Source organism: Tamandua tetradactyla, chromosome 4 (genome assembly GCF_023851605.1).
Source record: "Tamandua tetradactyla isolate mTamTet1 chromosome 4, mTamTet1.pri, whole genome shotgun sequence".
NCBI classification, from domain to species: domain Eukaryota; kingdom Metazoa; phylum Chordata; class Mammalia; order Pilosa; family Myrmecophagidae; genus Tamandua; species Tamandua tetradactyla.
Genome location: NC_135330.1, coordinates 28,820,576 through 28,841,918, shown reverse-complemented (window position 1 = coordinate 28,841,918; position 21,343 = coordinate 28,820,576). Strand labels below are relative to the sequence as shown.

General features: G+C 36.5%; 1 protein-coding gene across 17 annotated transcripts in view; it reads right to left on the bottom strand.

The window, feature by feature from the left end:
- Positions 1-21,343, bottom strand: part of RABGAP1L (RAB GTPase activating protein 1 like) — a 734,005-nt gene that overhangs the window by 82,195 nt on the left and 630,467 nt on the right. For 2 of the 17 annotated variants that reach the window (XM_077157050.1, XM_077157049.1), the window contains exon 2: positions 20,572-21,334. The exons of 13 other annotated variants lie outside the window; for them this stretch is intronic. In XM_077157050.1, coding sequence (XP_077013165.1) covers positions 20,572-20,682 — 111 coding nt within the window. In that variant the 5' untranslated portion in view covers positions 20,683-21,334. Of the gene's footprint in view, positions 1-1,702; positions 1,873-20,571; positions 21,335-21,343 lie in introns of those variants that run through there. 2 more of the 17 variants (XM_077157060.1, XM_077157044.1) reach the window with 2 other exon arrangements.

Sequence of the window (21,343 nt, the reverse complement as noted above, 5' to 3'; positions counted from 1 at the left end):
TGGAATACCCACGACCTGTATGTTTGTGTGCTTCATGCCAAATCCCAGAGACACTGCTTAATTTTTACCATTCTTTTCTCTATCTGTTCTTCTGAATATATGATTTTGATTGCCCTGTCTTCTAGTTTGCTGATTCTTTCTTCTGCCTGTTCAAATCTGTTGTTGTATGCCTCTAGTGTATTTAAATCTCTACTACTGTGCCTTTCATTTCTATAGTTTCTGCTACATGTCTATCTCTACTTTCAAATTCTTCTTTATGTTCCCACATTGTCTTCTTAATATCCTTTATCCCTTTTTTGCATATTTCCTTCATCTCCTTGAATGGATTTAGATTTGTTTCAATTCTGAATTTCCTCTGAAATTTTAATTTGTTCCCTTGACTATGGCATATCTTCCTGTTTCTTAGTATGGTTTATAAATTTTTGCTGATGTCTAAGCATCTGATTATCTTGATGAGTTAATTCTGAAGTTCTGTTTCTCTCTCTTGTCTGGCTTTGTTTTAAGGCTCTTCTTTGGCACTTGTTCTATCTTATTCTAGACCTTTAGAATTGCCCATGTTTAACTATTTAGGGTTTCTCAGCTCTTCATCTGATTCTTGCCCTAGATAAGTGGTGCAATTTTTAAGACTGTACTTTTTGTGTAACTGTTTCACCTCCAGGAGAGAGCTTCCTTTCCTCCATTCCTTTTCTGAGAATTTTGATCTGTTCTGTTTTTGTGCAGACTTTTCTCCCCAGGTCCTATGATTTGTTTAAATTCTCTCTCTCACTCTGTGCCCTGTTATCATTATACTTTTTAGTTCTGGGATCTGTCCTATCTCAGGGTAGCTCAGTTAAGCCACGCCCTTCACCTTTTTTTTTTTTTTTCGTTGAGGCTTGACTACCTCCAGTTCCTTTTCCATTTGGGTATTTCTCCCTGGGCAACCAGATAGGTTCAATCTAGAAAGGTCAGTCACTTTAGAAAACTCTGTTTTGCCTTTAGGTGTCCAGCCAACTGAAACTGGATTGAGGGCATAACAGTTCTAACCAGTCTTTCTTTTGCAGTTGCTTTTTTTTTTAACCCCTGGGGGCCCTTTTGTAGGCAGCATTCCTCAATGCTTGTGTTCCACCCTAGGTCTTTGTAGACTTGGCACTCTGTGCCTAGATACATGTTGGTATTCTAACTCACTGCTGTGCTCTGCAGTTTCAGCCCGCAGTGGGAGTGACCCAGCCATGATACCTCTGTGGAACTCCCAAGCTGTGTGGGGCTGAGAGGAATGGCAATCAACAGGTGTCTGGAATAGAATTTTCCTCAGATTTTTCTGCTTCTTCGATTTAGCATTTATGGAATTCTTCTCCAGTCTCTCCCATCCTCCAGAGTTCTAAGTAAGTGGGATTTGTCCTTTTGTTTTCCAAATCTCTGGGGAGGCTTTTTCAGAGGGTATCTATATCATCATGTTGATGATGACATCACTAACCTGTTGTTTAATTTTTTTGTACTTATTTAATATCTACCTTTCCTATTCTATTATAAAACCTGTAAAGGCAGGAACTGCTTCTATTTTGCTCATTTCTGTATTCTTAGCACAAACAAATCACTCGGCACAAAGTGTATAATTAAATAGTTAATGAATAAAAGGTGTAAATTAGCTTACCACTGCTAAAACTATCTATAAAAAATGTTAACATGTTACATTGCATAGAATTTTTAAAAATGTGGACCTCACCTGCTACACTTAGCCCCATTATGTTTCACTGACACACTGTTTCACCTGGATCTTTCTGGATCCTGATTCTGTCAACACTAACTATACTTCTCAGGTCCGCTACAAGGTTGGTAGACATGCTGTGAAGAAGATACTGGCTCCATATAAATAAACGTACTTCCTTTAAGAGGCTGTTAAAAGATAATTTTAAATATAAACCACCTTTGTATCTGATATCCTGAACTGCTAGTCTCTGGACTATTAAAACATTTTTCCATTATATCAATAAATACACTTAACTTTGCCTTGATACATATTGGAATAAATAGGCTGAGAAGTTAAAGTCAGATGGTAACAGTTGCATATTAGAACAATACACTTCCTCATTAGCATATGTCATTTCCACAGCCAAGGAAATTCAAAATAAACAGAACCACTGACTGGTCTACCTAATCACTATAAGTATGCTTGCTATAGAAGGAGGTGCTCTTTTCATGTATCAAGCACCCAGTCAAACACTGAATTTCTGAAATTCAGACAAGCATGAGCACCTTAATATTCACATATCTTAAAAGGAGTGGATAAAAATCAGTTGATAACAGTGCCAATCATTGTTAGAGCAATTTTTCATCTTCAAGAGACATGTTACCTGAATAAGGGAACTCTAATTAAAGATTTGATTTCTCATTTAACACCTTTCAGAGAAACGGTTGAAGTGCAAAAAAGTTCTGGATTCTGATAATCAAAGGAATACACAATCAATCAATGAGCACAAAGCACAAATGCCATGCATTCTGGACAGTGATTAAGAGCACAGCCTTAGGACCAAAGGAGCCTGTGTTCAAATTTTGCCTTACTACTTTCTAGCAGTGAGAACTTGAACAAGTTACTCAATCTGTACCTTGGTTTCCCTTCTGTAAAGTAAGTCATAAAAAATCTTCCTACCTCATGGAGTTGTTCTATTAAATAAGTTAATACATAGTATGCATTATTCTTATTCTGTATTTATTTTAGTGCTATTAAGATGAAATGGAGGTCATCACACTGTAGGATTTATGGACTTTGCACTTTGTTCCTTATTATGACAATTCTCTTTCATCACAATTTGAAAGCATACTAACTTCCTTTTCTTACTCCAAATCTCCTAATATGAAATCAGTGAAGAATCAAGAAACGAAATTATTTCCCTCTAAAGGGTTATCAAACAAACTATTAGACAAGTACTTTTTACTGTTAAGTGGTAAATTCTCTACATCAGAGCAAGACTGATATCTACAAAAGGAGAGGGTCCATGGCGACTCTCAGAGCCAAGAGGGTCAATACAATGTTGGCAATGCTGTCATCCTACAGGCACATCCCACATTACACTTCACATGGCAATCAGGCTCAACCTCCTGAGGCCAGAGGCAAGCGGAATCCCACTGGTTTGGTCTAATAAGATGAGAGGTAAGTGTAATTTCAGTAGGAATGCATAATGATTTTATATAATGTTCAAACATGTTCCATATACAAAAACGACTGCAACGTCTGGAGTTTACTGAATGTCTTTATCTCAACTCAAATGGAATCATTACATTTGTTTTATACTTTGGTTTCCCCTTGAAGATTCTTGAGAGAGAGGTGACAGGTGGCACTTTATTGCTGGATACTTAACCACTTCAAATTTGATTAGCATGTAAGTATCTTCAGTACTTTATTCTTCAAGTCACAGGGAGTAAACAGTAAATAGTTTCTATAATTTCCACTTGCCAGAAACTTACAGAATGAGTAACATTCCTTCCATTTATTTATTTGTCCAATTTTGGTAGGATGTCTACCATGATTTGATGTGATAATGGTTGAGAAAAATGTCAAAGGGAGTAGTGTATGCCATTTATTGCTTTGGAAGAATCAGGAAATATGTGCCAGTTGAAAGTCCTTGTCTTTTGACAAGTACCTGCTACACAGAAACTTTTGCTTCCCTGGGTCCAGTCTCAACAACCCTCTCTTCCACCAAATGCAATGCCCCAACTTCCACTTTCATTAAGGTTTATAAAGAGTGCTCATTTCCTGAAGTAATAGATGAAAGTCTTTCCTAGGAGAAAAATGAATTTAGGAGTGCAGCTGTGGTAGTTAGATTCAGCTGTCAACTTGGCCAGGTGAAGGCACCTAGTTCTGTTGCTGCAGACATGAGCCAATGGTACATGAACCTCATCTGTTGCTAGTTACATCTGCAGTCGGTTAGGAGTGCCTGCTGCAATGAATGACGTTTGACTTAATTGGCTGGTGCTTAAATGAGAGAGCACACTGTAGCACAGCCCAAGCAGCTCGGCATTCCTCATCTCAGCACTAGCAGCTCAGCCCAGGCCTTTGGAGATGCAGAAAGAAGTCATCCCAGGGAAAGTTACTGGACCCCAGGGGCCTGGGAGAAGGCCAGCAGAGACCATCCTGTGCCTTCCCACATAAGAAAGAACCTCAGTGGAAAGTTAGCTGCCTTTCCTCTGAAGAACTAACAAAATAAATCCCCTTTTATTAAAAGCCAATCCGTCTCTGGTGTGTTGCATTCCAGCAGCTAGCAAACTAGAATACCAGCCAACTCAGTGATAGGTCATACCTCTCTTACTTAAATAAAATGATGTTCAGATCTATCCCAGCCTCCTCGCCTATCTCCTCACGGCCCCCTTCCCAACACAGAAGGCTGGTCATCGAAAGTATTTAATCCTTGTGTAATAATCTTGAGGGCTAAGTTATGCCTTATTTTCAAATGTTATTTGAAGTGTTCAAATCAATGACAAATTGAAATATACATTTACAGATTACATTAACACTTAAAATGGAAGATATATTTCCTGTCTGTTGAATATGAAGCTGAGCAGTCTACACTTAAGAGAGAAAGCAATTTGCACTTTTCAGGCTATAGCAATAAAAATGACCACTTTCCAAGAAGGAATCATACTAATGTAAGTGTAACTGTTTGGTTGGAGAGAACCGCAGAGTTTCTGGGCTTCCAACCAAAGATCAAATTTTAACCATTTAGAGGTCTTGTCCTGATTCTAGTATTTATTATATAATGTGTGGTTATAATACTGCTTTAGAGATACTGTATCCCAAGTTATCAAAACTACTGTCAAAACTCATCACTCACTAAATGCACCTGGGATCTTTATTTTTCTCCATCATAATTCGTAGGATGTACTTATGAAGGAACAAACTGATTTGAAGGTACATTAATGCAATTCTGAAACACTAGGACACATGTTCAATAGAGCATTAGTGACTTGGAGACGATAATTTCCAACTCGTATATCCAAAGTAGGATATGCCAAAAGTTGTTTCAACAGGCTCTATAAGTGGGACACTGGCTATTAACAATATTAGGCTTATTCCAAAGAGGACCATTGAGTATGAACAGTAGAGAATAGCTTTCTGGAATGCATCATCCCTTCCAAGCATTCTGCATAACAGATAATTGTTGAGATCTTGATTAGAAAAGTACCTGCTAGTGATATGTCACAAGAGGATAAGCAATACAGGTAACCAGGATCTATCTAATAGATTTGTATTTAAGCCTTAAAGGAAGATAAAAATCAAATGGTTCTTGATGGTCTTTAAAAGTCACTTGCATGTTTAAGAGAAGGCGTTCATGATACAGTCCTACAGTGTCAAAAATTCAGTTGTGATTTATGTGGGTATCTGCATCTGTTTTTCTTTTTTCCTGGAAGCATGAGAAAAAACTCTTAGCAGTGGCTGTATTCAGAAATCACTTCGTCTCCATTTTTTAATTTAACATACATTGATTTTCTTTCACTGTTTTAAGGACAATAGGAATTGTTTGGATAGGGAGATGATCCCGAGTAGTAAAATTATGAGAAATTTCTCTGTTTTGGCTTTTGCTTGTATTTGTTTTCCAAATTTTCAGAAATCAACATGTTATATTAGTCATTAATAATTAATTGTCAGAAGAATCTATAGGGAATAGGCCTATTTGGTAGGCTTCATTTAAATAAGTGCTTGTAATATGTGTTAATAAACTTTATTACATCATTTCCTTAATCAAAACCTTCATGTATAGAATTAAAAATATAATTTACTTAGCATTACACATGAAAACTTTCATGACCAACTTCCACTCCTATTCCTTCCTCAGTCTCAGCTCTCACCACCTCGTCTTCCTTCCACATTCTAGCCAAGTTGAAATTCCGAGACATGCTACCTCTCTCTTGCCCTTATGTTTCTTAACGTGCTAGTCCCACTGTCTGCAACATCATTTCTCTCTACCTACCCATTTGACAAGTCCTTAGTTTTCCTTTCCAGTCCCACTAAAAGTTTCCATCTGTAAAGAGGCACAGACACACAAAGCTGGTGGGAATATTAACTGATACAACCTTTAAGGAGAACAGTTTTGCCTTCTCTTTTAAAATTACAAATACGCGCACATTTCAATTAGCAATTCCACTTCTAGGAATTTAAGCCACAGATATATTCAGACACTTGTGAAATGATGATATATAAGAGTATTCACTGCAGAATTACATGTAATGGTAGAATATTGTAAACAACCTAAACACCAACAAATCGGGAGTTGGTTAGATATATTAATAGAAATCCATACAGTGAATACTATGCAGCTGTCAAATGAACAAAGACTTCCTTTATGTATAGGCCGAGGAAAATCTTTGGTGCATAATGTGCTGGTTTGAAACTGTTACATATGCCAGAAAAGCCATGTTCTTTTAATCCAGTCTTGCAGGGGCAGACCTGCTGTTGGGTGGGACCTTTTGATTGTGTTTGTTTCCATACAGATGTGACCCCACCCATTCAAGGTGGATCTTAATCCTTTTCTGGAGACCTTTATGAGAGAGAGTTAAGAGAGAAAGAAAGCACCACAAGGAAAGAAAGAAAGACCCATAGGAGCTGAGAGGGCCATTCTGAAACCAATCCAGAAGAGAAGGGCCAGCAGATGTCGCTATGTGCCTTCCCATGTGACAGAGGAACTCCAGATGCCATCAGCCTTTCTCCAGAGTCAAGGCATCTTTATTGGGATGCTTTAATTTGGACATTTTCACGGCCTTAGAACTGTAAATTTGTAACCTAATAAATCTCCTTTGTAAAAGCCAATTCATTGAAGACCTAAATAGACGGAAGGGCATACCGTGTTCATGGATTGGAAGACTAAATATAGTTAAGATGTCAATCCTACCTAAATTGATCTACAGATTCAATGCAATACCTATCAAAATCCCAACAACTTATTTTTCAGAAATAGAAAAACCAATAAGCAAATTTATCTGGAAGGGCAGGGTGCCCCGAATTGCTAAAAACATCTTGAGGAAAAAAAATGAAACTGGAGGTCTCACGCTGCCTGACTTTAAGGCATATTATGAAGCCACAGTGGTCAAAACAGCATGGTATTGGCATAAAGATAGATATATCAACCAATGGAATCGAATACAGTGCTCAGATATAGACCCTCTCATCTATGGACATTTGATCTTTGATAAGGCAGTCAAGCCAACTCACCTGGGACAGAACAGTCTCTTCAATAAATGGTGCCTAGAGAACTGGATATCCATATGCAAAAGAATGAAAGAAGACCCGTATCTCACACCCTATACAAAAGTTAACTCAAAATGGATCAAAGATCTAAACATTAGGTCTAAGACCATAAAACGGTTAGAGGAAAATGTAGGGAGATATCTTATGAAACTTACAATTGGAGGCAGTTTTATGGACCTTAAACCTAAAGCAAGAGCACTGAAGAAGGAAATAAATAAATGGGAGCTCCTCAAAATTAAACACTTCTGTGCATCAAAGAACTTCATCAAGAAAGTAGAAAGACAGCCTACACATTGGGAGACAATATTTGGAAATGACATATCAGATAAAGGTCTGGTATCCAGAATTTATAAAGAGATTGTACAACTCAACAACAAAAAGACAGCCAATCCAATTACAAAATGGGAAAAAGACTTGAACAGACACCTCTCAGAAGAGGAAATACAAATGGCCAAAAGGCACATGAAGAGATGCTCAATGTCCCTGGCCATTAGAGAAATGCAAACCAAAACCACAATGAGATATCATCTCACACCCACCAGAATGGCCATTATCAACAAAACAGAAAATGACAAGTGCTGGAAAGGATGCAGAGAAAGAGGCACACTTATCCACTGTTGGTGGGATTGTCAAATGGTGCAACCACCATGGAAGGCAGTTTGGCAGTTCCTCAAAAAGCTGAATATAGAATTGCCATACGACCCAGCAATACCATTGCTGGGAATCTACTCAAAGGACTTAAGGGCAAAGACACAAACAGACATTTGCACACCAATGTTTATAGCAGCGTTATTTGCAATTGCAAAGAGATGGAAACAGCCAAAATGTCCATCAACAGACGAGTGGCTTAACAAACTGTGGTATATGCATACGATGGAATATTATGCAGCTTTAAGACAGAATAAACTTATGAAGCATGTAATAACATGGATGGACCTAGAGAACATTATGCTGAGTGAGTCTAGCCAAAAACTAAAGGACAAATACTGTATGGTCCCACTGATGTGAACCGACATTCGAGAATAAACTTGGAATATGTCATTGGTAACAGAGTCCAGCAGGAGTTAGAAACAGGGTAAGATAATGGGTGATTGGAGCTGAAGGGATACAGACTGTGCAACAGGACTAGATACAAAAACTCAAAAATGGACAGCACAATAATACCTAATTGTAAAGTAATCATGTTAAAACACTGAATGAAGCTGCATCTGAGCTATAGGTTTTTTTTTTTGTCTGTCTGTTTGTTTGTTTGTCTTTTTTTTTGTACTATTATTATATTTTTATTTTTTTCTCTATATTTACATTCTATATCTTTTTCTGTTGTTTTGCTAGTTCTTCTTCTAAATCGATGTAAATGTACTAAGAAATGATGATCATGCATCTATGTGATGATATTAAGAATTACTGATTACATATGTAGAATGAAATGATTTCTAAATGCTGGATTAATTTCTTTTTTTTTCTTTAATTAATAAAAAAAAAAGAAGCAAAAAAAAAAAAAGCCAATTCATTTCTGGTATACTGTATTCCGGCAGCTTTAGCAAACAGAAACACATACTGATTAAGTGAGAAAAGCAAAGAACTAAAAAATGAATGGTATTCCAAAAATTCTTTAAGAGAGGGGAGAATAAATTCCCTTGTATTTTCATCAAATATATCTGAAGGATACTTTAAAAGACTATTAATATTGTTAGGACAGCAGGAATGGGTGGGAAATGTCACTGAAAACCATTTTATATTTGTTGAAAATAGGTGCTGTGGTAGATAGAGAGGGAAATAAAAACAACTTGGAAGATTGAACTTCAGTGTACAAGTCAGAAAAGCAGAATATTGTATTTCAGTGAGTGCCCCGGGTACAGCATGTGACAGGAGCATACTGGAGGCAGCAACATCTTACATATTACTAAGAGCACTTTATCACTGATTCACAGTAATTGTCAACATGGCTGTCTCCCTAACCAGATTGTGATCTCTTTGAAGATACCTGAAAACTTAGCACAAAGCTACGTACACAGCAGCTTTCCCTGTTAAATGAATCACTGAATAAATTAAAGCATAAAAATAATAAGTATGGGCGGTATGATGGTGGCTCAGTGGCAGAATTCTTGTCTGCCATGCCGGAGACCCGGGTTTGATTCCTGGTGCCTGCCCATGCAAAAAAAGAAAAAGTACGCCATTATTTTTCAAAAGTTAAAAGAGAATATTTAAATATTCAGCTGGCCTCTAACCTGACTCCGCAATCAATTTGATAATAATTTAGTATAGGTGTTAGGACAAAAGGATTTAAAAATAATCTTCCGTATCTTATGTGTACACATATTTATGAATATATTCAATTGACACAGACATACCACCCACTGTAGACCAGTGATTACACCTATGCAATACTTCATTTTTTTCCCCAATGCTATTCACTAAATACAAACAGAGGGCATACAATGCCCCATACAATGCTGGGCTGGAGATACAATGGTGAACAAAACATAACTTTGCTCTCATGGAGGTTATGGTTTAATAGGAGAGATTAATTAAATAACCACATGTTTCATAAGTATTTTTTAATATGTTCAAGAAGGAGAAGAGATAAACTGGAAGGCATGGTCAAGATTTCTTCCAGTCAATTCTAAGACAAGAAAAGGTACCTAAATCTTTGGGTCATAGATACACACACACGTAATGTTCATAGATCGGAAGACTAAATATCGTTAAGATGTTAATTCTACCCAAAGCAATGTAAGGAGTCAATGTGAGAGACTGCAAGGACTATAGGAAAAGTATATCCCAAGGGGGAAGCCAATGGAGAGAGAAGGGGAGGCAGCCCCCTGCCCCGTGAGGAGCATTCCTGGGCATCCAAGTGGCCGTTAGGGAGGCTGCTGCGGGTACCCTGACTGATATGAAAGGTCAACTAGAAGAGCTGCTGTCCCACCTCCCCTCAGCTGCAGGAAATTTATCAGGGTGGCTCCTTCTTACCTTTCGCTAGGTAGGGACCAGCTGTGGGTGCTGAGTCCCCTCCTGAGCTAGGTCCCTCTGTGTTTGAGAGTTCACATTTGCTAAATGGTACTAACAGGGGATAAAAAGGAAATCCACAGGTAATCCAAACATTTCAATACCCAGACGAGTGCACCCTCTGAGATGAAGCCCACCTTGGCTAGCCCAGTATCCAGGAAGCTCTCTGTTCTTCATGCTCAAGAACTTAGGTCACAAATACTATATAAGCTCACTTATATGAAAGAATTAGAAAATGCAAATACATAGTCAGAAATTAGAATACAGGATGCCAGGAGCCTGGGAGTGGGTGGAGAGTGGAGAGTTAATGTTTAGTTGGTACAGGGTTTCTATGTGGGGTGGGATGGAAAAATTTTGGTAAGCAGGGTGGCAATGGCGGCACAAACATTGTAAATGTGATTAACACCACTGAACTGTATACCTGAAAGTGGTTAAAATGGGAAATTTTATGTTATATATAGATTACCAGAATGAAAATTAAACAAACCACAGAACTGTACAACAAACACAATGAACTCTAAAGCAAACTATGGACTATATTTCTCAATGGGCTATATTTAATAATATAATTATAATAATATTGGTCCATCAATTGTAACAAAGTTACCACACTAATGCAAAATGTTAATAATAGGGAAAATGCATGTGTGAAGGGGGTACATATGGGAATTCTGTACTTTCTGTATGATTTTTCTATAAAACCCCAATGCTAATTAAAAAAAAAAAAGTCAATGCAATTTCGAAAAATTCTAGCAAACTTGTTTGCAAAAAGTCATATGAAGAATAAGTCAGCCCTGAATAGCCAAAACCATTTTGAATAAGAACAAAATTGGAAGAATTAATATCAAAAAACCCCTTTCCTGATATTAAAGCTTATTACAAAGGTATGGTAATCAAAACAGTTTGACACTGGCAGGACAGAAATACACACCCATGGAACAGAATGGAGAGTTCTGAAATAAACCCTCACACTTTTGACCAACTGACTGGTGACAAGGGTGCCAAATCTGCCCAGTGAGGAAAGAATAGTTTCTTCAACAAATGGTGCTGGGAGAACTGGATAGCCATATGCAAAAGAATAAAGATGGATCCCTACCTCACATAGTATATAAAAATTAACTCAAAATGGATCAAAGACCTAATTATAAGAATCAAAATTATAAAACTCCTAGAAGAAAAAGAGGAAGCATCTTCAAGACCCTTTTGTTAGAAAGCAGTTTTTCAGATTTACAACAAAACACAATCAACTAAAGAAAACATTGATAAATGGGACTTAATCAGAATGAAAAACTTTTGCATATCAAAGCACTTTATCAAGACAATAAAAAGACAACCTATAAAAGTGGAGAAAATATTTGGAAACCTTACATCGAATAAGGGTTTAATATTCAGAATATAAAAAGTACTACAATTCAGCAACAAAAGGACAAACAACCCAATTTAAAAATGTGAAAAAACTTGAATACACATTTCTCCAATAAATATATGAAAAGAAGTTCAATATTATTAGCCATTAGGGCAATCAATGCAATCAAAACCACCATGAGATAGTCATTCCATACCCCCAAGAATGGTCATTATTTTTAAAAAAACTGAAAATAAGTGTCAGAGAGGATGTAGAGAAACAGGAACTCTCATTTATTGTTGGTGAGAATGTAAAATGGTATAGTCACTGTAGAAAACAGTTGGTGGTTCCTCAATAAGTTAAGCATAGAATTACCATATGACTCACAGTCCTACTACTAGGTATATATATATGCTCAGAAGAATTGAAAGCAGGGACTCCAACAGATATTTGGACAGTGATGTTCATAGTGGCATTATTCACAATTGCCAATAGGTGGGAGCAACCCAAGTGCCCATCAACAGATCAAAGGATAAACAAAATGTGCATACAGACACAGTGCATTTATATATATACACAGTGATATATATTTATCCATAAAAAGGAATGAAGTCCTGATACATGTTACACCATGGAAGAATCTTGAAGACATCATGTTGAATGAAATAAGCCAGACACAAAAGGACAAATACTGTATGATCTCTCTTATATGAAATAAAATTCAGGAAATCAGAATCTATAACACAGGTTACCAAGGGCCAGGTGGGGAGGAGTATGAGGAGATTAATGTTTAATTCGTAGGGAGTTTGTTTGAGGGGATGAAAAAGTTTTGGCAGTGGATAAAGGTGATAAAGGCACAACTTTGTGAATGTAATTAACACCACTGAACAGCATATTTGAAAAAGGATAAAAAGGGAAATTTTTGGTTGTATCTGTTATCGCACACACACAAAAACACAGAAATGTACAACACAAAGTGAGGACCCTAAAACAAAAAGTAGACTAAAATTAATAGCATAATTATAGTGATTTTGTTTTATAAATTGTAACAAAAATACCACAGTAGTGAAAAATATTAATCACAGGGAAACGGGGGGGGGGTAGGACAGTATATGGGAACTTTGTACTCTCTGCACAATTTTTCTGTACATTTAAAACTGCTCTTAAAAAAAACCTTCAAACCAAACCAATCAAACCAAAACAAAGACATTATGTAAGGAATAAAGCCTGAACCCCTTCTCCTGACCCTCGGCCCCTAACTTTCTCCCTGACCACATTTCTTATCACTGTCTGCTCCTGGATCATGCATTTATCCTCCTCTTATGGTAATATATCCAGCTCTTTACCACCTTGGGACCTGTCTGTCTCTAAGAGATTTCTTGTGCCTTAGTTTTTTCCCTGATTTTCTCATGGCTGGTATATTATTCAGATCTCAGATGACACCTCCTTAGTGAGGCCCTCATTGACTACCCAACTTAAAGCTCTGATTAATCACTTTTGATCATATCACTCTATTTTAATAAAGTCTCTGTATAGTGGTATTACTAGCTGTTTATTTTTCTTGTTGTATTTTACCTTTCCCCACTACAGTATAAGATTCACAACAGATGGTATGTCCTTTTTGTCCACACTTAGATTTCTAGGGCAAAGAATATATCATAGCACAAAGAAGTAGACAAATGAAAATCTTTTCTTTACATGCTATATGGCAGGGTCACAGTTGATTATTTTTCCATGTGAGTATCCCGTTATTGCAGCACCATTTGTTGAATTTTTGCTTTATTTTGTTTTTGTTTGTTTGTTTGTTCTTTGGGAACTGCATGGAGCAGGAATCGAACCTGGATCTCCTACATGGCAGGCGAGAATTCTACCACTAAACTACCCTTACACCCCTTCAATGAATATTTTTGATTATTAAATTGAATGCACATGTGGGTGGCTAAGGCAAAATATAACAAACCTAGAATAAGACTTTTAATCATTGTAGACAAACTATGATATTATAAAACAGAGAAATAAAATTTGTGCATCATGTTTCATATCAACTGTTCTTACAAAATCTTCTGTAAAAAGATATTTTGGAGTGACCTACAAATCAATCTCCACCTCCAATATCAAACATAGAAAGATTATTTCTCAACATCTGAAACAGAATTAAACACAGAAAGTTCTAATTGCTATAACAGAAGCTGGTTGAATAATTAAATATATGATAAAAAGCAAAATAAATTATTTTTGGATAGTGAGTTTATTTATGAAGTCTTGCTAAAAGTTTGTCACTTTTTATTTCAAGAATATTAAAAGGGGGGTGCATGGGTGGTTCAATCGTAGAATGCCTAGCCTTTCATGCAGGAGACCCGGGTTCTATTCCCGGACCATGCACCCCCTCCCCCCCAAAAAAGAATATTAAAAGGAAAAATCAGTGGGAATAATATCAAGTAATATACATACACCACTTACTGTGTTAGGCATTTTTAAGGGCTTTATGAATATTACCAAATTTAACTTTCACAGCAATCCCTTAAGGGACTACTTTTATGATTTCAATTTTAGAGACAAGAAAAATGAAGTTCAAAGAGGTCAAGTAACCTGCCTAAAGTTACAGAGCTAGTGAGAGGTGAGGTGGGATTTCATCCCACGAGTTCAGCTCCAGAATCTATGCTCACAGACTTTACTCCATACTGTACATATATGTTTCAGCTGTAGAAAAGATGCAAATGCAAATGATGAATCAAGATTCTACAAATATCTCTGAACGGACATCAAAATATGATTCTTTTTCTAAGTGTCAACATTTTGATACTGAGGTATTTGTTCATTTAGCAATTACAGTCCATGTTTCAGTTTTGAAATGCGACATTTCTCTTTAAACTATTTTCCCATCTATCTAGTATTATAAGACTTTCCGTGTTGACACTTTTATTGTGTCATTAGTAGACACATCAGACGTAGACGTCTAACTTACAACACCACCCATTTACCTCAGAATTTCTGCCTCCCCTCCTATACAGATGACCCTCCAATGTCATGTTTGTATGGTAAAATTACTCCCAGCCTAAACAATTGATTGGGTTAGGCCCCCTTGACATAACATGATTCAATGAGAGCCTCTCCAAGAAATATCTGTAGGGTGAAATTACTCCCAGCGAAACAATTGGTTGGCTCAGGCCCCCTAACCCAACACTATTCAATCAGATCCTTGCCAAGGAATCTGGAAATGGGATTCAGGGGTAGCAACTTAATTCTGTATATGGCAGAGTTGTAAATCTAGATGCTGTACGGTAGCCACATTCTGCCATGGTAGTGAAGAAACAGAGAACAAGGCAACAGACAGATATAAAATAGACCATAAGAGGGAAGTTAATTAGATGGCAAGAGGAAGGGAGAGTCCCTGCCAGCATCAGTACAGTATCAGCCCTGCTGCCTGGTTGAACTCCTACCCTTGCATTTAAAAGGACACACCCTGGTGTCCTTATGATAAATTTCCTTTCTTCTTTAAGATAGCTCAATATTTTATTACTTGCAACTGTAAGAACCTAAACTTGTCTCAGAACTGATAAACCAAATGAGGAAAGAGTTGGCTCCGTTACTACATTGAAATTAATGAAATATTGCCAAAATCTGTACATGTTAACAGCGAGAATAAAAACTGTTCTGATTTTAACCTTAAAAAAAACATACCAATGAGTTTTAATTGGCTTTATAATTAAGTGAAATAATTATCCAATGGAGATTTAGAATTAAATTGTGTTGATTTTATTATTTTCCCCCATCTCGGCACACAGAATTGTTATGAAGTTTTTTTTTTTTTTTAATTTGGTATGTTAGATGAAATCTATGTGCCAATCCGATGTAGGAAGTAATTACAGAATGCTACCTACATCTTCTAGTTATAGAACGGAGAAACTTTAGCTTCCAGAAAGAACTTCCTGTCTTTGCTGGGACAGTACTACTGTTTTGATATAGTCAGTTAAGAACATTATATAGTGCCAAATCAGTATAGCCATGTGCTAGTCTGGGTCACAGGCCTTTGTTAACATTGTCTAGCCACAGAACATTTAAGTCTCTTACAGAGATACCACGACTTAGAGTTTCTACTGATGGTTTCTACCACATGGTAAAGCCAGAGTGGGTCTTTCTTTTCTTCACAACTTTCTTTTTTTGCATGGGCAGGCACCGGGAATCGAACAGGGGTCTCCAGCATGGCAGGCAAGAACTCTGCCACTATGCCACCATTACCTGCCCTCTCCACAACTTTCTAGACAGCCATCTTTCCCATCACAAAAACTTTTACAATATATTAAGATAGGAAACTTGTAGAAATTTTCAACTTTCCTTAATCAGATACTCTTCATAATAGATCAGCTACTGCTTCTTCCAACGTAAAATTACTATAGTCAATGCAAGAACGAAGCAACATGTGTGGTCTGATTTCCTTACCCACACTGACATTATCAAATGTCTAAATCCAGACATGCGTCAACTCTTCTCACCTGCATTAGTGAAATGCTCTTTAAAATTTTTCCATTGGTAATCTGGCCCCTCCCTCTCTGATCTTACTGCTACCGTAATCAACACCATTTCCTCAGTAGATGTAGATGGCACATATAAACTCCCTCCTCTACACACTGGCCGTCCCGCCATCCTGCGGCTCAAACCTATGGTCCTGTTTGCCATCTTTAGGGCAGAAGACTTCAGGGTTCCTGTAGGAATCATATCCTGATAGTGATTCTCTAATCATGAAAATGCAAACAGAGTAATTCTTCAGGGTACCCCAACTAGTTCATTTTCACACTTGGTCTTCCCCTTCCTTTTCCACATCACCACGGTGCCTTGCTGTTCATCCCATTCCTCCTTCGCCTTCTCTCATCTCATCGTTTTTCTTTGATAAGAAGGAAGACAACTGATTAGAGCTTTCACTGTGCCAAGTACTTTACATGTTCTTTAATCTTCACTGTAATGAAATGAGGTAGTACTATTTCGTTCATTTTTTTTTCAGTTGAGGGAACTGAAGTTTAGAGAAATTAAATAATTTACCTAGTAAGTAGCAGATTTAAAACCTGAACTAAGGACTGTGTAACTGTAAAGCCACCCAAATATTTGAACTTTTAGCCTTTTCACAAGATGTTCCCCCTGCTTGGAAAGGTCCTACATCCTTCCTTCCCCAGCAAGCACCTGCTCAGCCTTCAACCCCCAACTCAAGTACCCTCACCCTCCGTGTGAAGGCTTGCTCGACACTCTGCTGAACCAGTGGTAATTATTCCTCACTTTGTTCTACCCTATGACACTATGACAGCCAGTATCACCCTCCTAAATATTCAGTTTGTCTCTCTCTTTTTTTTAAGTTTGTCTCTATTGGAATTTGAGGTCTTTGAAGGAAGGGATACTCCATTTACGCCCAGCTCATTGTAATTACCAAAAACTGTAATATTACATACTACCCTACACTAACATACTGCTGAAGGCAGTGTTCCCTTCAGAGCCACTTTATAGATTAAAAAGTTGAAATAATTCAGCAGAATATAAATTAACATTTAACCTGAAGCATTCAAGCCTGTCAGAGAGTATGAATTACTTATAGACTTGTTCATTGTTTAAATACTAGAGCATGAATTTAAAATTTAAATACCCATTCATTTGGAACTCATAACAAAAGTAATGGGTGTGATCTTTTCCCTTCATTAATACTAGTATGGTACAAACATACTTGGAGATGATGAGGGTATTAGAGAGGAATGCTGGCCAATTCATTCAGAGACAGAATGCCCTGACTGTGGAACTTAAGGGACCAGATTCTTTAGTTGTTCTCACTTTTTGTGCAAGACCTCAAGTTGAGTGAGACAGTTTGGTGGGTGGGTAGGGGGTACAATTTGGCCTCTAAATGCCAGCAAATTAATTTCAGTCAGTAATAAGCAAAGAAAAAGTTATTGGTTGGAGTTAATGGGAAGCAGGAATACTGTCCCAGCAAGACAACTTTTTAAACGGTTCTGGAATAATTTTGACACTGGCTTTTCCATGTACCAACTAATCATGCTGTTATTAAAAAGTTCTTAAGTTTTGCTACTGGTAACACTAGGCTTTTGTTTGGTATCTTCTAGTAAATACAATATTGGTCTAGGTAATTTCTTATATCGTTTGTATCTGAAGAGTTTGGAAGGCACGAGAAGTTACACTTGGCTTCTCTATCCTTTTTCCTTATCTAAAAAATCTGATATTTTCTTGCATTGTTGATAGGATATAGCTAAATTTTTAAAAGTATAGATCAAGACATTTCTGAAATTAATTTAATGGCTCATAACCAGTCTTTAAACAATTAAAATGTAAGATAAAAACTAAAGACATCAAATGTAGTAACAGTAGGTATTGTTTAATCAAATTTTCTTTCTGTCTTGCATGTATTCTGGTATGCAATGTATCTTTTTTTCCCCTGAGTCGCCACGAAAACTATTACAAAGTCACAGCATTACTCATGAAGAAGAAAACGTCCACATTCATTGAGAACTGCCATACTTAATGGGATTTTTGTCATTCAAGGAATCAGGACACTTTCCATTATGAAACAAAATCCAGTTAAAATGATATTTAATTACTCCTGTACTAAGAAATACCCTTGGAAATATTCAACCTAAACCTAAAGAGAATTTTATATGTTAGCAAGAAGTTGATCTGTTTCACAGTGGAGTAATAAATCAGGTTGGAAAAAAAATCTATTTTATTATAGAAAATAATAGACATATCTCTTATGATTTGTAGGGTTCACCTCAAAGTAAAACATTCAATATAGTATCAAAAGTTAATGATAAAAATTAAAGTTAACTTTCAAAAAAAGAAGTACACGATAAGTATTTTATCTTAGCACAGTTTTAACACAACTTTTCCAGATAAGCCAAAAACAAATATTACCTCTGAAGGCAAAAACTGTGGCCCAGAATTAGTCAACCCTCTTAAGTTTTAAATCTGATAAAGATACAAATCTTTAGGGAGTTGTGTAATTAAATTTAACACCCCAACATATCTATTATTTAAAAGTTTGGTGTACAGAGTAACATTTTATTTGTGTCTCTCTCATAACACTAAGGCTTTCCATATTAGCAATCAAATTAGCTCCGGGGGGCTAGGAGTTCCCTTTGGGGAGCTGAGATCGCAGCACGACATACTATTTATCAATATATACAATATTTATATGACCTACAAAAGAAAAGTGTGTCTTGCTAAGTACGTTAATATTCATTCATATTCTCTCTCTCTTTCTCTCATACACACACACACACACACACACACACACAGCCCTATACTTATTGAACATAGAATGCTTCCTATGATTCGGTCACTGCCTATGTATTTAGCCTCTTCTGTCCTCTACATGTGCTACTGCCAATACTTGTGTTTTTGCCTCTTCTCCACTTTGGTCTAGAAAACTTCTACACATTTTTGAAGACTCAACTAAGACCTTGAAAGGAACTTAACAGGACCAACAGAAAGAAATGAAATAAAAATCTGATTTCTTTGGATAAGTTTTCATGGAGAAATACTGAGAAATTAATGACTAAAATGAAGCTTGAACAACCATGGATTATCCTATTCTGACTTGCGGGTAACTAAGGGTTGGCTATAAGCTCCACAAGCTGTATAAATACATGTATGTATACATAAAAATAGAAAAAATATTAAAAAATACTTTCGTTAAATAGGAAAAGTATACGTGTACAGATGTTTCAGTACTACCAAACACTTCCAGAAGTATGTTATGTTCTTGAATGTGTTTTTAGTGCTTGTCCAGCTGATTCTTTTAAATTATATTTATAAAATATCTAATGGAGAGAGTATAATGAGCCCCTGTGTATCTATCATTCACTTTCAACAATTACCAACCACATTCATCCACGTCATGAACCTCACTGCTTTTGTGAATCTTTGCAGGTATTACTTAATATGTCAATACGTATCTCTAAATCACCATTTTAAACACAATCATATCACCAGTGCCCCTAAAAGTTTAATTTCTTAATATTATTAAATATTAATAATAACTAATTAGTGGTCAAATTTCCCCAATTGTCTTATAGATGGCTTTTAATTTGTTCAAACAAGCACCCAAACAAGGTCCAGACATTGCATTTAGCTGATAGGATATACGTGTTTCTCCTTTATTTATTGCAGCTTATTACTTGAAAACATTGCCATATTATCTTTTTAAGTTTCCTGTGTCTTAAATTAGGGAAAACAGGGCTTCATACTAGTAAGATATAACACTATTATGATACATTCTATTGTGATGAGTACTATTAAATATAATGAACAAGAGGTTAGTACAACAATAGCTAAGAAAGTTTGTTTAAAAGATACAGATCACTGATATCTTAAATAAACTCAATGTACCCATTGTGAGGACGACATCAACAGAGAAGAAACAAAAAAACATTTGCTAGATGTCACTTTTCTACATGAAAATAGTGATGCCAGGACATACACACCTATAGAGAACAGTAAAACGATTTTTACAAACATTAACCCCAAAACAAAATTGTACTAGCAGCTACTTTTATCATGGTTCCTCTTAGTACTAATTTAAAGGCTATGAAAATTATTTGATTTTTAAATGGCTCAATTCTCAATGTCAATGTTATGGTCCACTGGTGGAAATGCTTCACTTCAAAAAGGCTGAATTATATCTATGTATATATATATAAGCCGCCCTTGCCAATGTAATCGTATCTATAAGTACAAAGCAAACACAAATGCAGCAGAGTGATATCTGGCACTGCAAAACTCCTCTCAACCTCACAATATAAGTTTTACCCCTAAGAAACTTAAAATGTAATAATGACTATACAAGTATCTAGTTACGTGCATAAATCATCGAACCCTGAAGACCTTGTTGCAGCCTGTAACACAAAGCCAACAACAACTGTAATTCCCAGGAGGCTATGCCTCAATTGCTATAGGAGTTTTAACTGTTATATTAGAAGAGAAAGTCCAGACCAGTGCACAAGACACCACCTACCATGGACCTGGGTTTGCTGATGGCCACCAGACTGGTGAGGAAGTCTTCATCATGCAGCTGACTGAAAACATGGGCGTCATAAGCTACCATAATAGAGATTTCTTCCATCATCTTGCCAGCTGGCTTTTCCACAGCAACAGCTGCTGCCCCAGCTCCAGACCAGTCAATCCAAGGAAAAATCTCAATGCAGCGCAGGTCCAATGCACACCCCCCACCTGAGCTAGACGGGGTGGAGTGTCAAAAATCCAAAAGGAAATAAAGGGGGAAAAAAGTAGTTGCTATTATAGGCTTGCTCTGTAATAACCCCCAGTAGAACTAAGGGAGGTCTTTTTCTATTCAGGAAGTATACACTATAAACAGCTTCTATATTCTTAATACAGCAGCTGGAAAATTCAGTTTTTGGAAATCTTTAAATTCAAAAAAAAGAAAAAGAAAAATTTCCAAACCAAAACTTCCTATAGCAAAAAAAAAAAACAACAAAAAACAACAAACAAAAACTCACAAAAAACAAAACGGATTTATTTTATGTTCTTGAAAATTAGAGATCTCTGTTACAGTTCATCTTCTCAGTATTTATTTAAATGAAGAGTCTTCTTGGAGAAGGTGGATTTTCTTAAGACTTTTACTGCTTATTTTTTGCACATTCATGGAAAATAAATAGATGACGATCTTTAATTTTTCAGAATTTATAGAATTCTTGGTGTAGTTAAATATTATCTCCTGAAGTGTGAAAAGAAAGATTCTTTTTCCCCTTTGAATATTTCTGTTAAAA